At 40.0% G+C, this 23807-nt stretch overlaps 1 protein-coding gene across 2 annotated transcripts in view; it reads left to right on the forward strand.

Annotated features, from left to right (window-relative positions):
• Positions 1-19: 19 nt before the first annotated feature.
• The window catches only part of ARL3 (ADP ribosylation factor like GTPase 3), a 29742-nt gene continuing 5954 nt past the window's right edge, over positions 20-23807 (forward strand). Inside the window, exons 1-5 of one of the 2 annotated variants that reach the window (XM_043475563.1) lie at positions 21-176; positions 5957-6100; positions 9630-9746; positions 19164-19214; positions 20811-20996. In XM_043475563.1, coding sequence (XP_043331498.1) covers positions 174-176; positions 5957-6100; positions 9630-9746; positions 19164-19214; positions 20811-20996 — 501 coding nt within the window. In that variant the 5' untranslated portion in view covers positions 21-173. Of the gene's footprint in view, positions 177-5956; positions 6101-9629; positions 9747-19163; positions 19215-20810; positions 20997-23807 lie in introns of both variants that reach the window. The other variant, XM_043475564.1, reaches the window with a different exon arrangement.

Consider the following 23807-nt stretch of genomic DNA (forward strand, 5'->3'; position numbering starts at 1 on the left):
GGAGGGCACATTGGCGCGCTTGCGCACATTGGGGAAAGAGGAGCTGGACCCCGCCCCGTCCTGCTGCTTTGCTCCTCCGCCGTGCGTACGGGGGACGTCGGGGGCGGCGCCGTAGCAGTTGCCCCTGGTAACGGGGGAGGCAGGAGGAGGAGGAGGAGGGACTCGGCGGGAGGATGGTGAGTGTGGGGGCCTGGGTCCCTCCGGATCTGGTCGGTCACCTGCCTCCCTCCCCCTGGCCCAAGGGAGGCCACCGCGCTTAAAGACAGGAGAGAACGGACTGGCGCTCAGCTTGATGTCCGGGTCCTGGATTGGTTTCGGGGGGCGGCAGGGAGCCCCGAGTGTGGGCCCTGGAGGGAATCTGGGCCTGGGGAGGAAGGCGGGGCTTGCAACCTGTCCGAAACTAGGGGAAGGGTCTGGAAGGGTGCTGGGTTGTCGCGGTACGCAGCCAGGGCTCCATCATTACTCTGGGGATTGGGATGAGGGCGGATCCTAGGAGCTGCGGAGAGCAGCTTCTGCACGCAGGATTAAATCTTCCCAAGGAATCGGCCTCCAAGTGCCGCAGGAAAGTGGGGTTCACCAGTGCCCGGCTAGAAGCGGGGAGAAGGGCCAGCGCTGCTGTCTTTGAGGTCGTGCTGGCGGTACCAGGGGAGATGGTAGCCTAGCTCTCCTGTTCTTTGCTGTGTGAGGGCCTTTGGGGGGTAAGGGTGTAAATCCCCGGACACAAAGAGGTGCCGCTCGGAAGGGTTGTCTCGTGTATTTTAAGCAGTCTCTGTGTCTGCGTGTCGGGCGCGCTTCTGCAGTCCCGAGTTTTTTATTTGCTGAGGGTTCTGCAAGGTCTGGTTGTTGGTGATAGCCAGTCTCCTGTTCAGTACGTGTTGGTGGAGGCAGATTTGCTGCCGGATCCTTAGTATTTACTTCGGACCTGTTGTCACCTTCCTTTGCATATGACCACACCAGAAGCAAAGGCCTTAATCTCAGTTTGGAGTAGATTAAAAAGGGAGAGAGACCATCAATTTGGGGCTAGCTTTTTCTCTTCAAGCCAGAATAAAGCTTTCCCAAATACGTAAATTATGTGACGTATTTGACGCTTGACACTGTTCCTTGTTGATTTCTCTGCAGTTAATTGGAGGGTATTAAAATGAAATTGAGTGGTTTTAAAACTAGTGGAAGAAAAATTTTATTTTGGAGCGTTTGGAGCAGACTGATAAATTTACCAACTGCAGAGAGCTAGCACTCAAGCTTATAGTTACTTCCCTGTCCCAACTCCAGTCCCTTTTTGACTTTTAGAACTGTTGAACCACTTCTATTGATTTATGAAGAAAAAGCTAGATGTCCAGAAGGAAAAAAAAAAACAAACACATGTACACTTGGTTAGATCATCCAATGAGTAAATTTTGATAGGAAAAATTTATTTCAATTGATTTAACATTGTCAGATTGTTAAAGAAGTAACATTATTGGATCTGAAGTTGCCAATCACATTTCAACACTTGCTACATTGCAGTTTTATTAACCTCAGGCTAAACAGATTTTTACATGTTTGCTTTTTATTAATCGTTTATACATGAGCTGTCCATTTAAAGGCTAAGTTTTTCTCAACAAATGAGTACAAACATAAATATTTACACAGAAAATAACTAGAATTGAAATGAAAAAGGCATGCCAAGCCAACAGAGAAAGGGATGGCATCATAAAGGAGAAACGCATGACAGCTGGCTAACTTTTCCCAGTTTATCAGTGAAGTGGCCTGTGTAATTTCATGATTGTTTAATTTATAATTACAAGCCACAATAAATTAGCCACTGCTTATTTTTCCAGGTACAGATTGACACTTTATACAACAAATTGACAGTGTATACAACACTATTGTATACAACTGTTGTATTCAGTGATCAAGACAGATTTTGTTTTTCTTTTTTTATTTTTTTTCCTACAATAAACAATAAGGAATTAGGGCAAATTATTCAGGAGTCTTCATCTGATTTCCAAAATACACTTTTTTTCCATCTCCAAAAGTATGGCTATTCTTAGAACTGTAAGTGGAACAAGGAATTTAAAGGGTCAGTGGTATGATTAAGTATGTCATATCTGATAACCATGAGTCCCCATAGTAACTCTACAAGAGTTCCAGGTTTATTTATTGTCTTAATCCTTCAGCTATGACTAATATATATTTATTCTTTTAAAATTTGGACTACAGCAACAAAAACCCATTATTGATTTCTCTGAACCCCTAGAAGGTCAGCTATTTTACCCCTGCCTGAGGATACCAAGTCCTTGGTGAAATACTAAGTTGACAGTAATTTTTGTGCATAACTAATCACTGTTATTTAATAGATGAATCCTCCATTCAGGAATTATTTATGGAGTAATTTCTGAATATATAAAGTTAGTGGTATTTATCAAATATGTTTGACATTTGAAGATTGTTCCCAAGTTTATGTTTTCTGGTCAAAAATGGTCGGTGAAAAGTAGAAACATATAAACACAACAACTGTTTTGAGTTCCCTCTGTGTGCATGCTTCATACATCATCTGACTGAATCTTCATAGCATTTTTCTTGAGATATAAATATTGTTCCCATTTTCTAGATAAAGCTATGCCGGAGGTTACCCATTGGGATGTTGAATAAAAGTCTATGAAACTCTAAAGCCCATAATGTATTTTTCATTAAGACTGATGAAGTAAGAACCCACTCCAACTGAGGAGATGCCAGTATTTTGTTCCTCAGGGAACACTGTATTTATTTAGTAGAGAGATAAGGAGAAAGAAGACAAGATTTGGGTGAAGTTCTCCCTAACAAAACTATAGGAGTTCCTGGAAATTAACAAGGCCTCATTGGGCAGCACCAGTGTTTTTTTGGTGAGGTAAAAATAAATTAAAGTCTGTTCCGTTTAAGGTAGTTATGGGGAGTGCATGTACTTGCCAGTTGGCTTACTAATTTTAATACTTAATTTTTAGCTGCTCCTCACAGCCACATATATTTTCCATGTACCAACATATTCCTGTCTCCCTCTCCATCATCCCAGTTTCTTTGAATGACCTAGTTTGTGTCATTTTAGGTCAGCACACTAGGCCTCTGCCAGTGGCTGAGTTTAAACTGAGGCAGATAAAATATCCATCGTTAACAGCATATCTGTTCATGATTTGCCTATAAAAAACTGTTCAAATGTTTTGTGGCTGAGTCAGAATGCTTCTGTCCACCAGGGTGCGGTAACTTGTGTGGATACATTGCTGATAACCCACAATACCCAATTAACTAAAGTTCCTCTTTCTTAAATTGCCTTTATTTCACATCATAGGAGTACACATCCTACACAGAGATCCTATCTCTGTTGTCATTGTACTTGGTTGGGGCACATTATGGGTGTTTAAGATAAATGAATGAATAGATTATATTGACCGAAAGTACGCTAAAGATTCATTTCCTTGTATTTCGAGTTGGTAATGGACAGGGAGGCCTGGCATGCTGCAGTCCACGTGCTGCAGTCCATGGGGTCGCAGAGTCGGACACGACTGAGCGACTGAACTGAACTGAATACCTCAAAACTCAGCCCCATAATAAAATTGACTTATAATGGCTGTTTCCCTTCGTTTGACATTAAAATATAAATATATATGAATAGAAGCACAGAGTAGACTTATTCTGCACTTTTGTCCAGTCTCTTAAATCAGCTTACTTTGTCCCTTTCAGGCAGAACCCTGATATCTATAAATACCGTCTTCCCTATTTAGCAAACCCTGATAATCCTGTGATCCCCTGTCCTCAGGAGTTGGGTTAATATGATGCTGTATTGTATTTGCATTTGTCTTGCTGAGACCATGCTTGAGATGCCATTTGTCATTTTGTTGGAAGAAAATATTAGCTGAACTTTCCATTTCTCTGTAATTTCATTTAAAAGTGAAACATGTGAAGTTATTGTCTCCTAATGAGGAAAAATTGCTCATTGGAAATGTAGAGATATTATTTTTTTATACCATTAGATTAATAATGCTTAGCTGTAGTTGGAATGTTTTCTTTCTCACCCATGCTTTGCTTCTCTCCTTTCAAGATGAATAGAAATTATATTTTTCTTTTAATCATTCAATTTCGAACATAATGAGTGTGTAAAAGCTCTCAGCCTATAGAAAGCAGTATTTGTATTTAGTGATTTTTTTGAAAAAGACACATGAGGAAAAACATAAAGCATTTGTTTACTTTAAACCTTGAAAATATTTTATAGAAAACATACCTTTTTTCATAATTTCTTCACTAGTAAATGATGCATGAGAAGAACTTTCTTTTCTTATACTGTTGTTTAATGTACCAATGTGATAAATTCCAGCTATTATAGAATTTTATTGGAAGGGGTAATGAGGACATCTAATCAGGAACTCAGGAGGAATAGTACAATGTATTTTCCCTGTTCTTAGCCTTTTTATATCACCAGTCCCCTGAGGATCTCAGAATTCTAATTTTAACTGTTCTGAAAGGTGGTATTATAAATGAGTGATTGCAATGTAGCTAATAGAAGCTAGGGAGATTGCTCATAAATAGAGTTTTAAAAAGGAATAGTGTCAAATAATTCAAGGCTGGATTAGATAAAAAGAAAAAAAAATATGCCATTAAAAAAAAAACCCTTGCTTATCTTTTTTTGTTTGTTTCAAATCTGTTCATTCTCTATTCTCAAAATCTTGTGGGATAGAATTTGTCTCTTAACCTAAACCTTACATTTTATTGCTGGTAAAAATTGAGGCATGGAGAGATTAATGTGATCAGTGTGAATACAAGACTAGAAGTGGTAAACAAAGTGTATCTGAAGCAGAAAGGAATTCTTTATAATTATGCATATTTGCATATCATTGTCCAAAGTCTCAATTGTTGAAAATTATTTCACAGAATTAGCGTTTGATCTTAGTGAACTGACTGGTTTGAGTTATTTCCTGATGCAAAGTGGATAAAAACATAACCATTTTATATAATTCTAAGACTCAGTTTGAAGGAATTTCCGCTTGGGCTGGGAGATTAGATTATATGCCCTTTAAACTCTGGGGTTCTTTGATTCTTGATGTAACTATGCCTCACTGGAAAATGATTGTCAGCTGCAAGACACAACAACTATCTTATAAGATTTTTCTTATGTTTTTAGCTAAAAAGCAACATGACTTATTTCCATCCATTAAAAAGAGTAATAACAAAAACCAGAAACAAAAATATGAGATTACTAGTCAAAAATATCCTGGTTAAATTTTGATATTTTTTGCTTCCAAAATGACCTTTCAATTCCTCAATGTCTCTGTTGTATTAAATATTAGATTCTTCATCTGAAGAACATAGATAAATCTGTAATGTGCATCCTGTAAGGATCATGTGAAAGTTAGAAGATGATAGAGTATTTTGAATGATGAAGGCTTAAACAAGAACTGAAACAAAGTCTTTTTTCTAAAAAGCCCAAGTAGAATTTTCTATGACTTTTTGAAATAGTACCTTGAAATCATGCATTAACTTGGGTGGGTAATTCTGTTTAGTTCAGCAACTATCATGGTGTCGTGCCAGGCGTTGTGGGAGATGAAAGCTGCAGTCCTTACCCACAAGAAACTTCACTCTAGTATAAAGGGAAAAAATTTAAAAAATCAGTTTCCTACAGTCAGATATGGTGAGTCTGTACTCTTAAGTGTATATAAAGGGCTTCAGGAATATGAGTTGGTTACAAGTACATACTCCCAGGAGATCTAAGGTAACTGCTAAGCTGGATTAATAAGAGGAACAAGAATGAGCTAAGCTATTTATTAAGTTGCTGAATTTACTAAAGTGCTTCTGCCAAAAACGTATAAGCAAATGGAATAAATGATGTTAAAATGGGTAACAATAAGCTCTCCACAACCAAGAACTCTTGTCAAGGAGAAGATGTTCAGATACCCAGTAATATCAAAGTCAGTGCCCCCAAAGTAACCTCTGTTCTTCATGGTTATTCAAGGGCTTACTCTCAATTCTGCGCAAACTGAAAAGTGCACCAGACCAGGAGGTGAGAATCCTTCTCCTGGGCTTGGATAATGCTGGCAAGACCACTCTTCTGAAGCAGCTGGCATCTGAAGACATCAGCCACATCACACCGACACAGGTGAGCTCTGCCTCGCCCCCATGCTTGCGTGACACATGGAAGACGCTAATAGCAAGTGAAAGACAAAATGGGGAATAGAGTTGTGTCTGTTTGTAAGTTTTGTTACTGAGAAAAGTCTATGCAATTTCAAAATAATCTCATATTTCAAAAACATATCAAGAGATTCCATTTATATGAGATAGTTAAAGTAGTCAAATTCATAGAGACAGGAAAGAGAACAGTAGTGATTAGGGGGCTGGAGATGGGGAGGGATGGGGAGTTATTGTCTAATGGGCATAGAGTGTCAGAGTTGCAAGATGATGAATGGATGGCAGTGATGGTTACACAACAGTAAACCAAACTTAAAAATGGTTAAAATGGTAAATTTCATATTATGTATATTTTACAACAATTTTTTAAAAAGAAATCATTTAAATATATATGTCTATACATATCAAGACACATCAGTTCCCTCAGATCTAAGTGATTCCTTTTTAGAAATAGCCTTATCTTCTCTGATTTTGTAGAAAAATACACATCAACTTAGAAATCTTATTCCAAGTAGTCTCTGTGGAAGATCCAATATTACAAATTCACAGATACTTAAGCAATTTAGAACACAGTAATTACTAAGAACACCAGAGAGGGATCCTGGTTATTCTTCTCTGATTTTGAAATCAATACATGTAGAAAATACAGAAAGCACAGAGAGAAAGAAAAAAAAAAGCAGAGTACCCTGAGAAAAACCACTGTTAGTGTATATTTTTCAGACTTCATAAATACAAACGTATGTCAATTTTTAAAAGAAAAAACCCAATTACTTTTATCTTTTTAAGCTTCTTATTTTATTTTTATTATTTATTCAGCTGCTCTGGTTCTTAGTTGCAATATGTGGGATCTAGTTCCCTGACCAGGGAACGAACCCAGGTCCTCTGCATTGGGAGCACAGAGTCTTAGCCAGTGGACCACCAGGGAAGTCCCTGCCCATATTTTTAAATCCAGTCTCATCAACCCTCCTCTTTTCTAAGGCTAAGCAAGCAAAAGCCAAGGCTAGTGGTACTCCCAGCATGGATGCTGCAGACAAGTCCTGCCTGGAAGAACCCTAGTAGGTTTCTTTAGGTCTCCTTTCCTACAAGAAATCCTGAGAAAACTTGACCTTTGGCCAGGCCTTTGGGCTTCCTAACTAATTACAGCCCTGTTGGTCTTACTTTGAAGTGTTTGGACAAGAGGTTTTAGCAAAACCAGAGTTATTTAGCATTTTCTGTCACTGTCCTACGATGAGCTCGATGTCTTGTTTGAATGGCCATGCTGGTATGTATACTTGATGGCCAGCGAGTCTTAACTGATTTGCAGCTCTTTACAGAAAAGTCATTTCAACTGCTACCAAATGAGCAATTTTACAGCTTCTGAACAAATTTAATGTATAGCCTGAGGAGGAGCAAATTACAGTAGTCTAGTCTAGACGAGCTGAAAACACCTATTAGTGTGTCAGGATTTCTGCCAGAAAAAGAAGGACTACGTTGTTTTGTTTTGTTTTGTTTTGTTTTTAAGTATTAGAGATAGGCTGTCTCTGTCAAGAGCACCACTGAAATGAGGAGGTCAATACTGAGAGGAGGAACATCAAGTCCTAGTTATGGACCCCAAGTTCCAGTTCTAATTTTCAGGCTCTATTTGATGTGTTACTATATTAAGTCAAGGTTTTGTATTTAGAACAAATGTATTTTTGTATTTAGTCTTTTTTTTTTTTTTTTTGTATTTAGTCTTTTAAAACACACCTATGATGTGTTTTTATTTTATATTAGAAAAAATAATAGATGCTTACAATAGTAAATTTAAAATATGTAAATATGTAAAATTGAGAAACTAGACATCACCTATAATGCCCAGTCAGACATAACCACTGTTAACATTTGAAACTGTATCCTTTTAGGTTTTTTTGGTGGGCATGTTGAAAATAAAAAGTGGAAAATGGCTCATACAGAGTATACTGTTTTTTATCATCTGTTTCACTTCATAATAACGTCTTGAACGTCTTTCTACGTTGTTCTATATGTCAGTACTATTACAGTACATGTCTCTAAATGTTTGCACCCATTCATTATTATTTCTTTAGAATAATTTCTAGCAGATTTGTTAGGTTTGGTGACTTACAGACTTTTAAGACAGTTAACATATGGTCAAATTCCAGGATTTACTCTTATTTATTCCCTCATTCCAGAAAGGATTCATTGTCTGACATTTAATAACATAGTTAAGTGTAGGATTTTTAAATGCATAAAAGTGGTTTTGTCAATGAGTCAGAATGAAGCTACCTTTTACAATAAGCGTAAGGCACTTCCCTTAAGAGTTCTAAAACTTCTAATTTACTCAGTCATTGGCATTTTCGAGGAGCTGTAGTCAGCATCATCCCCAGTTGTCCTCCAGTGACTGAGTCTCCTTGGTGGAAATTGGGTGGCTATGTTCCTATACCCTTGCCTGTGTCTTGTCCTTCTGTGCTGGCAAGCTGCCAGGAGAGGCAAATGTTTGTGGAGGCATCTGCAGACCCACCTAACTCCAGCTCTTCTGGATGAAATGTCACTTCTATAGGAGCAAGCTGTTGATTGGGTTTTTCAAATCCTGATTTCACTATGTCGTTCTTGCCAGAAGATTTTTTTCTTTTTTTAAATTCTTGCTTATAAAATGCCTTCTCGTCAAACCCCAAAGTTCTTGTTAGTTTGTTTCTCTGCACCCAAACTCCCAGCTCACCATTCTGTCTGCCCCTGATTGGCTCACCTGCCCCAAAGTTCCACCTGGCATCACTGTCCTGAAAATGAACCTTTCAAGTTCATCAGAGATACCTATTAAAGAACAGTTTCACATGTTCATTTTGTTGGTTTGTTTTCATCACCACCCGCACGAGGGCTACTACTCTAGTTAGAAACCAGCCTCCCCCTTCGTGTCCTAAGTTCAGCTCCTTCCTTTTCCTGATCAGTTCATATGAGGAAAATTTCTTTCATTTTGAGTTGCTCTTGAAGAATCCAGTCTTCCAGACCGTAGCTCTTGACTCTTTAAATTTCGCATTAGTTCTGTTCTGTTGAGTCTGCAGATTCAGCTTTGTTTGTTAGTTACATGTAATATCCTATTAAATGTTAGCATCTTGAGGACTGATGGGGATTGAAGGTGGTTTGTGTTATTATCTGAGTAGTTCTCATTCCCAGTAGTGGCATGCTTGTGTGCACTCAGCATGATGTCATGAGCACCAACTCCGACCCAAGTGATGGGAACACGTGTAAGTACATTTTTCTTCCCTATCAGAGCAAACTGTTTTCAATATCATCTGTTTCTTATCCCGCAGAGTATCTCAGAATTAACAAATAACATAGCTGGTAAATGTACCTTTGTCAGAAATGTGATCTCAAAGTCTAGTAAAACTTGGTGTGTTTTTCTTTTTTTAATTGAAGGATAATTGCTTTACAGAATTTTGTTGTTTTCTGTCAAACTGCAACATGAATCAATCATAGGTATACATATATCCCTTCTGTTTTGAAATAACTTGGTGTTTTTGTTTCAGGGTTTTAACATCAAAAGTGTACAATCACAAGGTTTTAAACTGAATGTCTGGGACATTGGCGGACAGAGGAAAATCAGACCATACTGGAGGAATTATTTTGAAAACACTGATGTTCTTGTAAGTATTCCTTCAGATTCATCAGTTCATAATCTCTTCTGCCCTGTCTTGCTAACATTTACCCTGTGATGATCTATCCTGTCAATAATTCCGTTGCCACAACATTGCTCTCTGTCACGATGAATTTAGGGCTAGCAGACAGATTGTGGAGCTTTGTGTAAGATATTTTGCTATCGCTCAGTAACAGTGTTGTGCCCACACCCACCCTGGCAAATAAAGTATTTATTAATTACCATAGTGATTGGAACAACAGAAAAGTCAGAAGAGAGAGCCACTGACTCCGTCACTCCAAGAAAATCATTAAGTCAGGTATATCCCAAAGAGGGCAATCAAGATAGTGAAGGTCCTGGAAACCAGGATGTATGAGAAATGGTTGAAAGACCTGAAGATGTCCTTCCTGGAAGAGAAAGTCCTTAGAACTGTTTCCAGTTAGTTTCATTGTGACTAGTTCTAGAGGACCGGGCAAAGAGCACTTTGGGGATTGTTAGGGTTTAACGCAGAATAAGGACAAAGTTTCCTATAATTGTGACTGTCCAGAAGTAGAAGCTGCTCATGCACTGGGATTCCCAGCTCAGGCAGCATTCACGCAGGCAGAGGCTGAGTCGAGCTCCCTGCTCACTGCCAAGTTCTCTAGAACTACTGTTTTAGGATTCTTGGAAATTTCACTGTCTATGTACGATTTATCCGATACTTCAGTCTCAGCTCCTTCAGCTCCCCTCCAGCGAGCTTGTCATCCACCCCACCTCAGCCACTCACTCTCATGGTCATACCCTAACACCAGGGCCTCTCGTGAGCTTGGGTAGGAAAAAATGTTACATAATATTTCCATTGACCTCTGACTGAAAGCTTGAATTTAATTATGATGAGGGACAATAAGCTGCAAAACACATTGATATCCTCAGAGTCAATAGAACTCGCCTTGCATCTCAGACAGCTTCCCTCTGTAAGACTGCTTCCTAATGAGTCTCTTTCTATTGGCTCACTCCTATCAGCGTGCACACATCCTGTAGTTGCTCTTGTTTAAAACAAAGAACTCGTCTTCCTGTACATCCCCCCCTCCAGATACTGTCCCATTCCTCAGCCTCTCTTTATAACAAACTCCTTGAAAGAGTTTTCTGTGCTCTCTGTCTTCACTTCCTCTCCGTGCAGGCACTCGGAACCCTCCATTCAGGCTCACTGAGAATCCTTAGTGCCGAGTCCCATGTTCAGGTTTCATTACTTATCTCACTAGAACTGTCAACCCATGGAACAGAGCTGGAATGCTGTCCTTGAAGCACTGTCTTTCCTTGGCTTCCAGAATTCCATTCTGTCCTGGTTTTTCACCTGTCTCACTGGCTTGCTGTTGTTGTTCAGCTGCCCAGTCGTGTCTGACTCTTTTCAACCCCATGGACTGCAGCACGCCAGGCCTCCCTGTCCCTCACCATCTCCCGGAGTTTGCGCAAGTTCATATTCATTTCACTGTGATGCCGTCCAGCCATCTCATCGTCTGACACCCACTGCTACCCCTCCTCGATCTCCATCGCTGTCTTTTCCTTATCTCCCAACCTCCAAATGTTGGAGTGCCCAAGTTCAGGCCTGTGCTTTTCTTCTCTAAGTCTCAGCTTAGGTGACCTCATCCACTTCCAAGGTGTGAATCACCACCTACGTGCTGGTGAGTCCCAAACTATTCTCTCCAACCCACAACTCAGTATCATATACAGCCAGCTAACTATTTGACATCTGCACACCAATGGCTAGTAATTCCCTTCAGTCTCAGTGTGTCAAAAGCCAAATTCCTATCTTCATCCACCCGTTCCCCAAACCTGCTTCTCCTCCAGTCTTCTCAGTGAATGGCAGTCCCATTCATCCCAAAACATTGGACTCACCCTGGGCCCCTTTTCCTCTCACTCCCTGCATCTGCTCTGTCAGCCAAACCTGTCAGTTCTACCTTCAGAGCATTTCTAGAATCTGCCCACTTCTCTCCACCTCCACTGCTAACATGCAATGGTTGTTGCAGTTTCATTCTAACTAGTTTCCTAAGTTCTGCCTTGTCTCCCCGAAGTCTCTCCTCAACACCATAGCTGTAGTGATCCTGTCAAAACATGCTTCCCAGCACAGAGTAGAAGCCAAAGTTCTTGCAGTGGCCCACAAAGCCCCCCAGCTGCTGGCTTCAAGCCCCTCTCCTCTCACCTGGTACCAACCACACTGGCCTCCTTGCCATTCCTAGAAAACAGGCATGCTCCCACCTCCGGGCCTTTGTCATCACTGTTTCCAATGGTAGAATTCTTTTTCCTTAGATATTCTCATGGTATAGTCCCTCACCTCAGACACATCTTTATATATTACCTTTCTCCCCCACTGGAATGTAAGCTCCATGAAGACAGGAACTTTGCCTTTTTTTTTCCCAGCTGTTCTATCCGCAGTGCTTAGAAAAGTACCAAATAAATGAAATGGATCATCATTATAGATGGATTCCGACATTAGGTAGAATGTGGAGTTCTATAACTTCTAAATTCCCTTTCAGCTCTCAGATTCTGAGGTTCTGTATCATTGTGGTCAAGTCCAGGGGCTTATTAATTCTGTGAAGAGGATGGAGCATCTGCTTCACAGAGGGTTTATGAGAAGTAGCAATTTCATTTATTATTCCCAATTCTTAAATGGGAAATAATACCAAAATATAAAATTGAACTATCATCAAATCAGTAAACACAGTTGAGGTACTGAGATGGGCATCACAAAGGCTCATCATATTTCTGGCCTGTGATGAAGGTAAGTTCCAGTATATTCCTGGTGCCAAGTTGAAGATTTAAATGGATAAGAAGAAGATGAGACATGTCCATCCATCCATTTATCCATCTGTTCAGCCAACTATTCTTCCAAAATGTATTGTATACCTTCTAGGAAAACAGAAGAGAAATGTTGGGGGGAAAAGAAAAATTTTCCCTTTTAATACAGAAAGAGACTTCTTCTGTAATCTGAAATAATGTATCTGGCTTTGAAATATCATTTTAGAAATTTTTAAATTTATGTAGAGGTCAAAAAAGTAATGAAACCCCATCCTTCAGCTTCCTTAATTTCACTTTTGATAATCTTGTTTCATCTCCCCTACCACCACTTTATTTTTTTAAGTATTTTAAATCAAATATAAGCCATCATATTATTTCACTTACAAATACCTGAAGTGTAGAAATCAGCCTTTAAATTGTTATAGGAAACTACATGTTAGAAAAACTAAACATTCGGTCTTTCAAATCCCAAAAATCAACAGGAAACTCCTGGAACTAATAAGTGATTGTAGCAAGTTTGCAGGATATAAGGCTAGTAAAAAAAAAGCTATAGATTCAAGTTAAATCATTATACCATACACCTTAAAGAGTGCTCTATGCCAATCATATCACAATAAAACTGGAGGGAAGAAAAAGCTATAGATTCTCTTTTGCTTTTTTGAGTCAAGAGTAGGGGAACAGCAGGTGATTGAGAGAAATCACAGTTCTATCTGTTCACCTGCTCCATTAGGTACTTTGAAAGAAATGTCCAAATGAGAGCTGTATATGAGGACGTTAATGTCTGTAAGGCTCCATGAAGAGGTCTCAGAAACTTCTAGGTCAGGGTAACTTTAAATCATTCTAACACCTTGAGGATAGACTGCAAGGGAGTTGTGATATGACCTTGGATTCTGCACTCCCCATTAGCTGAGAGAGAGCATCTGGGAATTATCGTAAAATCAGTTCAGAATAACCCTATAGGAGCTTTCTCCAGGTATACTGCACTGCCATATCTGACAATATTTTGGATTCAGAGTCAAACCTTTTGTTATTTTCCAGTGTCGTTTGAGATTAAATAAGTCTTGAGGAGCAGCTGAGTCCCCAGGGTCAGATTCTAAGGCCCTGTGACTCTTAGCCTGTCTGCCCGTTTTGTAGCAGCTTGGAGTGGCAGTGGTGATGGGTTATATTGGTTGGTTGTCTGTATTTAATAGTCTTCCACTGTTGGTTGAAAAGACCTATTATCCTAGACTCCACGCTGCCTAGAAGACCAGGGTTGAGGCTTGACACATTTCGTTGCCTGGTTAACTCTTTTCAATTCTTTCTAGAATGCCATAATAGATTCTTGCTTTAGAGCAGGTGTCGACAAACTGATCCAGCCTGCCTCTTGTTATTGTATAGCTCATGAGCTAAGAATGGTTTTCACATTTTAAATTATTGGGGAAAAAAAAATCAAAAGAAGAATAAGATTTCATGACACTTGAAAATGATATGAAACTCAAATTTCAGTGCCCATAAATAAAGTTCTTAGAACACAGCCACATTCTTTTTTTGTTTTTTTAACCTACTTTTTATGGTTGCTTTTGCACTGCAGCAGCAAAGTTCAATAGTTGTAAAAGGTTGTATGGGCCACAAAGCTGAAAATATTTACTACCTGACCCCTTACAGAAAGAGTGCCAACTCCCACTTTAGAACATTGTATGTTTCTCTAGAGGTTTGAAAGAATCAGAGCAACTCCTGAAAGTACAGAGTTATTCTCAGGAATGATGACACTGAGAGAACATCTGACTTTAGCTTTATTAATTTGCGGGAAGTGACTAAGAAATTAACCCTGAGGTATGACAGAAAGGAGGGTGTAGGATGCCTTCCCTTTCTCTCATGCCAGGAAATAACGGCCTTTTGATAGATTAAAAGCACATCACTTTTTTTCAAGGTATATGTTAATATTACTACCAAACTCCATTTACTTTATCATTACTAGTCTTATGTTTAAACACAACATAGTTTATAAAATTTGTCATCATTTCCATATCCAAATGACATCAAGTGAGATAGAGCTCCACAACCGTCTCTTGTATTATCTCCATCACATCATTCACACTTTGAGCATCAGTACTACTAGAGCACACATAACTGAAAACCACAGATTATCCAGAAAACTTCCTTGTCAGTCAGGTTCAACCTCCTCTTAGACTTTTGCTTAGACTTTTTTATTGTGCTCAATAAAAAGCCACACTTTTTAGTGTCATGTCTTCTTGTCTCTGCCTACCCCTCTGGTGGAAAAATACTCAGGAGCAATAAATTGGCCAAAAGGTGGCAGCAGGAGGGAGGAGGCCCAGAAGCAAGAGGAGAAACACAGAGCCCCCCATTCACATGCTGGATAATCAGTCTCCAGATAATGCAGAGTTGGCTGAACTTCCATCCAGAAGAAAATCTTTTCCTCTAGGTGGTCTTCCCTCAACCAAATAAAAATGTCAAAGCCGTTGCCAATGAAGATGTGAATTGGCTTTGCTTAAAGCATCATTCTCATTCTGAGTGCCATGGATTATCAGTTTTGGAGTAGGTTTATGACAATTTTTGAAGATCCATAGAGTTTTATAAGATCAATTAAAAGCACTGTATTTAACTTTCTCTGATACTGTTTTTTGATTATCTGTTTTTGGATTAAATTTAAATATATATACATATATATTTTGCATGACTGGTTCAACACCTATGTTATTTTTTTCTTTTAACACCCATGTTATTAATGAGAAAAAGAAAGGAAGAAAAAAAGGCTGTTCTTAACCAGAGCGGGAAGCCTCCTTGGTGGCTCAGACGGTAAAGAATCTCCCTGCAGTGCAGGAGACCTGGATTCAATCCCTGAGTCAGAGAAGACCCCCTGAAAAGGGAATGGCAACCCACTCCAGTATTCTTGCCTGGAGAATCCCAGGAACAGAGAAGCCTCTGTCCACAGGGTCACAAAGCGTCGGACACGACTGAACAGTTATCCTTAACACTTATCCTTAGCTATTGACCAGAAACAGATACTTGCGTGAAGAAACTGGGCAGCGCTGGGGAGGGGGTTACCAGGAGGAGAGGCATGTGCCAGCACAGAAAAACAGATTTGTAGGATCACGAGATGGGCTTGTGCTTATGACTTTTTCACTTGGCCCTTTTAATAAGTGGGGCAGTGTTTTATAGCCTTCCTCCTGGAATTATGGTACGGTAGTTTTCAAATTTCATAAAAGTTATGTAAGAAAAATGCTAAATGATAGGGAAAATTTATGTATAGCTTAGGAAAATCCTCCTTTGGAATCTTTTAATGAAAATGTTTTTGTGAAATTTCATGTCAAAGCAATAAATAGCAAGTAATTTGAAAATGAAAGTCACTCAGTCATTTCCGACTCTGCAACCCCATGGACTGTATACAGTCCATGGAGTTCTCCAGGCCAGAATACTGGAATGGGTAGCCTTTCCCTTCTTCAGGGGATCTTCCCAACCCAGGAATCAAACTGGGTTCTCTTGCATTTCAGGTGGATTCTTTACCAACTGAGCTATCAGGGAAGCCCAGCAAGTAATTTAGCAAATAATTAAAAGTTAAAACTTCCTTCTTGTTGACTTTAAGCCTCTGAATTCTTTGGTATTTGACTGGTCATCTTTCTTTGTCTACTGTTAAAACTCTCTTTTAGTTTCTGATTATTCTCTCCCATCTGTTTTTAATCTTATCAAACATTGATTTTTTTTTTTTTTGAAGTTTATTTATTTATTTGACTGCATCAGGTCTTAGTTTTGGCATGCAAACTCTTAGTTGCAGCATGTGGGAGCTAGTTCTCTGACCAGGGATCGAACCCAGACGCCCTGCTTTGGAAGTGCTGTCTTAGATACTGGACCACCAGGGAAGTTCCAAACACTGATTTCTTAACTATCTTTTTGGTTTTTTTTTTTTTTTTTGGCCTCGCTGCATAGCTTGGGAGATCTTAGTTCCCTGACCAGAAATTGAACCTAGGCCCAGGCAGTGAAAGCCTTGAATCCTAACCCCCAGACCACCAGTGAATTCCCATTAACTGTATCTTTAGTTGTATTTTCAGCCTCTTCTACTGTTACCTTCTTACTCATACCTTTTGCCCCCAAGCACATGTTTTCCTGCTTTGTAACCTGAGCCCAGATCGCCCTCCCAGGCATCACCTGACCCTTTTTCCCTCCCAGACATCATCTCCTTCTCTTGCCTGAGTGAATATCATTTTAATCCACTCTAGACTCCCAAGTAGTTCTAATCAGATCTTTTGTGTTGAGGTTCACTCTCCCATTGCATTCCTTCTTTCTACATCTGTGTTTATACTGTGTGTGCTACTTTGAAAATGTGAGACACACCAGTGGAAAAATAAGCTACCAGCATGTTCTGCAAAGTGAATAACCACACAGTATCAAATTTTGTATCTCTGTGGTATGCATTGACATTGAGTCAGAGTAATATTAACAATAACAATAATAAGACCACAAATAAGTACTGAGACCAAACACATCCATCCTTCCTCTTCCTGTGATTCTCCCTGAAGGAAACACAAGTGGAAACATAGGGTAGTCTTCAGAGAAAAGGCTGAACCTGGTCCCTGGTATAATGTTTAACACTAGCGACTCTAAATGACAGTGCAGCCTGGCAGTCCATGGGGTTGCAAAGAGTCAGGCACGACTTAACAACTAAACAACAATAACTTAAGCAAAGGAATTTTAATTTTTTTTTCTTTCAAGAGAGTGCAAGTTTTCAGAGTAGCACAGAATTATAAGCCTCGTAAAGGTGGGAGCTGAAGATTGTTTTTCATTGTGTTTTTAAATAAATATGTTATTTTAAAAGGATGTTTCCATTATACTGCGAGTTTAATAACAATTCTAACTTCCTTAGAGAGAGTTTGAAATTTTGATAATTTTTAAGATTAGCAACTGGGAGAACATTTAATACACTGATTTTAAAAAGGACTACAAAATTATATACCTGATTTTCTTCTTAAATTTCCATATGAAGAAGAATTAGAAGGGAACTTTCATAGGAAATTAAAATAATAAATGTTCTTGGGTTCTGTAACTATAGGTAATTTTTCTTTCTTTTTTGATCTTACCTAATTTCCCTTATTGTTATATCAATGTTATTTATGCAAGAAATAAAATACAGTGATGGGAGAGAAAGCTTGGGATTTGTAATTTACAGTAAGTCACAAAATTTCTCTTACTCTGGCAAAGCCTCTACACCTGCTGTTTCCAGTATTTGATCTTAACCTCCCAGCCTCTGAAGGTAGGAATGAGGGGGACATCACTGGAACCTGAAGACAGCTTACAGTTCATAATCAAAATGGTACTTCCACAAGGATGACGTTCGAGCACTACAGGATTTGTAAATGTCTCCAAGCACCATCCCTTCCTTTTTTGGACACAGAATAAATAGCTGAATGTTTAAGAACAACTGAGGGGACTTCCCTGGTGGTCCAGTCGCAAAGACTCCATGCTCCCAATGCAAGGGGCCCGGGGTTTCATCCCTGGTCAGGGAGCTAGATCCCACATGCCGCAACTAAGAATTTGCATGCCTCAACTAAAGGTTGCACATGCTTCAAGTCAAAATTCCGCAACTAAAATGTGGCCCACCCAAATAAATCATTTTTTAAAAACTGGGTACTTTGTTGTCACGTATGCCTGAGTTTGAATCTCCTTTCTGTCAAGTACTAGACATGACTTGGGCCAAGTTACTTAACTTCTTTCGGCTTATGTTTATTTATGTATAAAATGGGATAAAAATGAAATCTAGATGGAGAAGGAAATGGCAACCCACTCCAGTATTCTTGCCTGGAAAATCCCATGGACAGGGGAGTGTGGTGGGCTACAGTCCACGGGGTTGCAAAAGAGTCAGACACAACTTAGCAACTGAGCACACATGCGTGGATGTGTACAAGTTTTGAAGAATTCTGTGGTTATTTCTTAACAGTGTCACATGCTCATTAAAATAATTAAATATAGGGACGCCTCATCAGTGATATATTTTCCCAAGGTGTAAATGTCCTCTGTTAACCTGTTTCTGCCTACAGAGTCAACTAATTTCACTAAGGTGAAGCTCCTCGGAAAAACTTAATTTATAGTCCCTGTAAAGACTCCATGCTCCCAATGCAGGGGCCTCAGGTTCATTTCCCTAGTCAAGGAACTAGATCCCAAATACTGCAACTAAGAGTTTGCATGTTGCAACTAAAGATCCCACATTTCACAATACAAGTAGACCTGGCATAGACAAATAAATAAAAATAGATATTTAAAAAAATGAAACCTATCTCATGGAGTGATAATGAGGATTAATAGAGTAAATCTAGGATAAAGAATGCTTAGTGAATTCCCATTAAATGTAGCTATTTTTATCCTGCTTGGCTCACCTTACTTCTTACTTTGGAGCTTTGCCAGAGGTATCTTCTCGGCGTCTTAATTAATTAATTAATCAGTTTATTTTGTGTCCATTGTTGACACGAGTGACCAGCTCAGTTTCTGTATGCTGTGCTAACATGAACTCTGCCAATGAGGAATCATCTGCTCCTTCGCTAGAAACTGCCCTTTTTCCATATCTGCTCATTGAAGTAACCTTCTTTCACTTTACAGATATATGTACTGCCCTGTCTTTTTCCATATCTGCTCATTGAAATAACCTTCTTCTTTCACTTTACAGATATATGTAATTGACAGCGCAGACAGAAAAAGATTTGAAGAGACAGGTCAGGTAAATAATTGTTCTGTTGAGATATTTCCCAAACAATTGGGTATTCATTAATCCACTTTGTAAATGTATAAGAGTGAGGAAAAGTATTTTTTGTTTAACCTCTGCAGTTTAAACAAGACAGTCATTCTGGCAAGTAGGCAAAATACCACTTGCCTAAAAAGAAATTAGTTGAGAATTCTTTAAACAATTTTTCATTTAAAGGCTTTTAGTTTTAATCAAATTAAATAAACAAGATACAAGCAAGTGGAACTTACCACCATGCCCAAAAGCTCTCCAGGTTTTTTCCCAGGCCACAGAGAAGTGAATCCAAAGGACAGTTCACCTACCATTTCTATGTGCATTTTTTTTCAATACCAACTTAATTGATCCGAGGGTTACTTGAACAAATTAGAAAGTATGGGAAGAAATGTGCAAGCCAAGACTAAGCTGCTCTTCTTTTCAAGCCAAGAGATAGGTATACTTTGAATATTGCTTCCAGTGCAGGGTGCATGTCAGCGTGATTACATGATACAATTAGCAAATGCAATTTTAATAGAGATGCAGCGGATATAGACCATTTTACCCAGGCTTAGTACACTGATAATAAGTGAGCAGTAACATGGACGTCTTTGGGGAAGCGTGCTTATATTTTTACATTTTAGTACAGCCCTTGGCCAGTGACCTAAACTACCACACATGGCCTTCCAAAGGTAGAAGTCCCCACATTTATGTTCCTTTTCCCTGGAAATTAGTTTGAGAACTCGCCTGGAGACAGCCCCTCTCCCTTCCATACCTTGATGATTTCTGGACCATCACTCATGTGAACCAGCGCTACACGTGAACTTGGGGCTGAAAGGTGTCAGACAGGGATCTGCCTGTCAAACCATCTAGTTCTCTCTAGAGCTCCAGTGTTTTAAGTGGCTAAAATGTGGGTCGAGGGGAGAAGGGGTGGGTCCTGGCTTTTAGGTAAGTGTATACCTTCTCCCAGACTTGCTGCAGACAGAATTAACATACAGTTTAGATCCCAAACTATCACCTAAAACTCAGTGACCTTGTCAGATAGGCTAATGCAGTTACTTTAGGATGTGGGTTTAAGGAAGTGTAATGCACACGCATGCATGTTTTGGAGATAGAGATTGATGAATCAGAATTATAGTCTGTAAAGCAACTGTCATTTTTATTCAAGTTTTTAAAACTACATATGTATCTGTACATATACATACATATATACATATGTATATGTGTGTATATATATGCATTGAAAGTTATTTGCATATAATAACCTTGGGTAAGTTTTAAATGTCTAACCACAACTTTTGTTCTCCCTTGAGTTTCTCTAAGTATGATTTATGAATCCCCCTATAACAGAACTACCTTATTAGTAGGAGCATATGCAGATTCCTGGGCCCTGGCTTAGACTTTCCAAAGTCAGCATCTTTGGGGTGGGCCCGGGAATCTGCCAGGGGATTCTTCCACTCGCTCAAGTTTGAGAACCACTGCCCTTGAAAGTTGCTAGTTGATCAGCTTAACTTTTATTTAGTTTCAATTAGAAGTGCATGGTTAAATATCATAGATTTCATCCCCCCCCCCTCCCCATCTATTCCCCAAATGATCCAGGAACTAGCTGAATTACTGGAGGAAGAAAAGCTAAGTTGTGTGCCCGTGCTCATCTTTGCTAATAAGCAGGATCTGCTGACAGCAGCCCCTGCCTCTGAAATTGCAGAAGGGCTGAACCTGCACACCGTCCGCGACCGGTTCTGGCAGATCCAGTCTTGCTCCGCTCTCACGGGAGAGGGCGTTCAGGTGAGGTTACCGGAGGGCTCGGTCACCTGGCAACCAAGGTAGCCTGTCTCATTGGTTGCACGGATCTAGATAGAAAAAGATATGAAACAAATAGCCTTTGATGGGCAGATGAACCATTCCAGGATGTGGAGGGCCTGGAGGCATCTGATTCTTTCCTCCTTAGCAACCAATCTGATATCGTTTAACTGGTCCAAGAAAGCCAGAGATAAACGACCCCACACAAGCAACAGGCTGCCCCACTGGGGAGGAGGTCGGAACAGAAGATTTCAAAAATGCTTTCCCAACTCTAGGATTCTCTGATGACTGGGTTGAGGGTTTTGTGTTGCATCTGGTATTATGGATGCTAATACAGTGCCCTGTTACCTTGCACTCTCAAGGTAACAGAGCCATCAACCACACACTAGTTATCCTAGAAGTGTTTTGTTTTTTTCTGTTGGCTGTCTCCACTGCCGTCAGGGTTGGTGTCTATTTCCTGCTGCTTTGGGTTGGTGTCCCACAAGGAGGTTTCTGCCGCCTAAAAGCCTTACGCTTTACACCAAGAACTGTGTACCAGAAGAGCAGGCTCCCCTTCATTTGATATTAATTTGGGACAGAACACGATGGTAACCCAGACACCAGAGAGGCAGTATCCTCAAAGAATGATCAACAGTTGCAGCTCCAATGCGTCCTACCAAGCAACCTCAAACCAGTCAACCCTTGGAGTCAGCCCTCTAGGACCGCTTCTTGATTCTGAAGCCCCCAGCATGCCCCATAAGCCTCATTTTCAACATCTGGTATACCTGCCAGGGTGGTGACCCAGTACCATGAGAACGGGACAGTACCGCTCCAGGGTGCTGTGAGGGAGCACCAGCGTCTAGAGAGATGGTGTCTCCCCTCATCGCCGTAGGGCATGTGTCTCTGGTGGTGTGGCCAGTTTGCTTTACTATGATCTTGGTTTGGTTCTCCATCGTTGTCTGGCAGCGTCTTTCCATTTGCCTCCTAACACTCTTCTTCCCTTTCCCTGCAGATATTTGACAAATTTGATCGCTTTTATCTCCAGCAAATAATCCCTTCCTAGAGTTATCTCACTTGTTCCATCTGTGCGCTGCCTGTTTTTTTCCCTCTGTGTTAGACAAACTGCCAGGGCCCCTTCAGTGCTTTGCTGCTGGATCTGAGGGTAGACCAGTTAGCACAAGACAAGTGCCCCCTGCTCCAAACCCTTCCATACCTGCTCTCAGAAGCTCTTGTGTGTGTGTGTGTGTGTGTGATGTAGCCAGAGGTTGTTTCAGCTATGTCCCCAAAAGGAAAGCAGGAGCTCTGTGAGTCTCTATGAGGTTTAGGTTTGGGGAGGGGGCAGGTTTAAGTCTCATCTATTTCCTTTCTTTACTAGATTGTGGTTATAAAGCAATATATTCTTGAGAATTCCCTGGCTGTCCAGTGGTTAGGACTCCATATAGGGGGCCCAGGTTTGATCCCTGATCAGGGAACTAAGATCCCACAAGCCCCACAGTGTGTTCAAAAATACATAAGTAAAGCAATATATTCTCATTGTTAATCATATCAAAGTACTACATAAAATTAAGAACTAAAAAGTTCTTTCATTTCCTCTAATCCCACTCAGCAATGAAACTATCATTAATTTTATTCTTCTCAGGTCTCCTCTATAAAATTACAGTCACATATATGGTTGTATGTATCTATCAGGTTTTGAATTAATTGGGTATTTTTCAGCTTAATTTACAAGTTGGTCCAACAAGTCTTACAACCCAGGATGTTTTTGAATAGGTAAATTCTGATCATTTTATTTAGCTTTTCACTTTTAAACAAAAATCAAGTTTTACCTAAAGTATTTCTCTCAATTGTGCATAAGATGGCGCTCATGGGGCCTAGGGTTATCTTGGTGAGGGTAAGGCCCAGGAAAAGAAACAGCTTTCTTGTGTTTGTACAGACCACTTCAGCAAGAGGACTATGCCTCTCTGAAATTGTTTAGAGCCCAAATATAGAAAGTAGAGGATCTTGCGTCTGGGGACTCTAAAGGTGGAGCTTAAGAAAAGAAATACCTTTTGTAAGCATACTCCTAAGAAAGTGGGAATTGACAGCTCTGTGATCTTTTTTCTCTTGGCCAGAGTGTCAAAAGGAAGAAAAACCAAAGCTGGAATTAGCAGTGAGGCTCTTGTTTCCTCAGCCAGCCTTAGGGATATGAAAAGGAGGAACTAGGGTCCCCTCGAATCAGTCTTTAGAGGAGCGGCATTCAGGCCAAGGGTGCTTCCTCAGAGGAGGTGGGAGGCCGTGGTGGTTGTTATCCTTCCAGCCTCCACCCCTCCCACCCTGGCTAGGCAGAGATGAGAATGGACTCCCTGCTCCCAGCTGTCGAACTGCCATAGAAATGGAGTTCCCTTTAAGCCACAGGATCTTCAGCCTGGGAAAGAGGCATGAGCTACTGGATAGAGGGTGGGGGCAGGCAGGAATCAAGTCAGACAGTCCTGTATGGTTTGACTTTGTTAGAAAGTTCTTCCCAGATCAGGGACCTTCAGAAACTAGGTTCACAGGAAGTGAGAGATCACGAGAGATCCAGCAAAGAACCGTGAGCAAGAAAAATAATGATCTGATATGGAGGAGAAATAGTTTGAAGGTCACTTAATTAGTTTAGTAGATAGTACCATGGTGTATAGAATTGGGTAGTTAAGACTGGGATTTCAAGGTTAATGAGATTAGATTATGGTTAATAGAATGATATAAATTTAGAGAATTTAACCATTATTTGAAATGGGTTATTTAATAAAAATGTTAATTAAGAAGGGAATCTGCTGTCTATTGTCCTTTAATGGCAAC

The sequence above is a fragment of the Cervus canadensis genome, chromosome 8 (genome assembly GCF_019320065.1).
Source record: "Cervus canadensis isolate Bull #8, Minnesota chromosome 8, ASM1932006v1, whole genome shotgun sequence".
Lineage (NCBI taxonomy): Eukaryota > Metazoa > Chordata > Mammalia > Artiodactyla > Cervidae > Cervus > Cervus canadensis.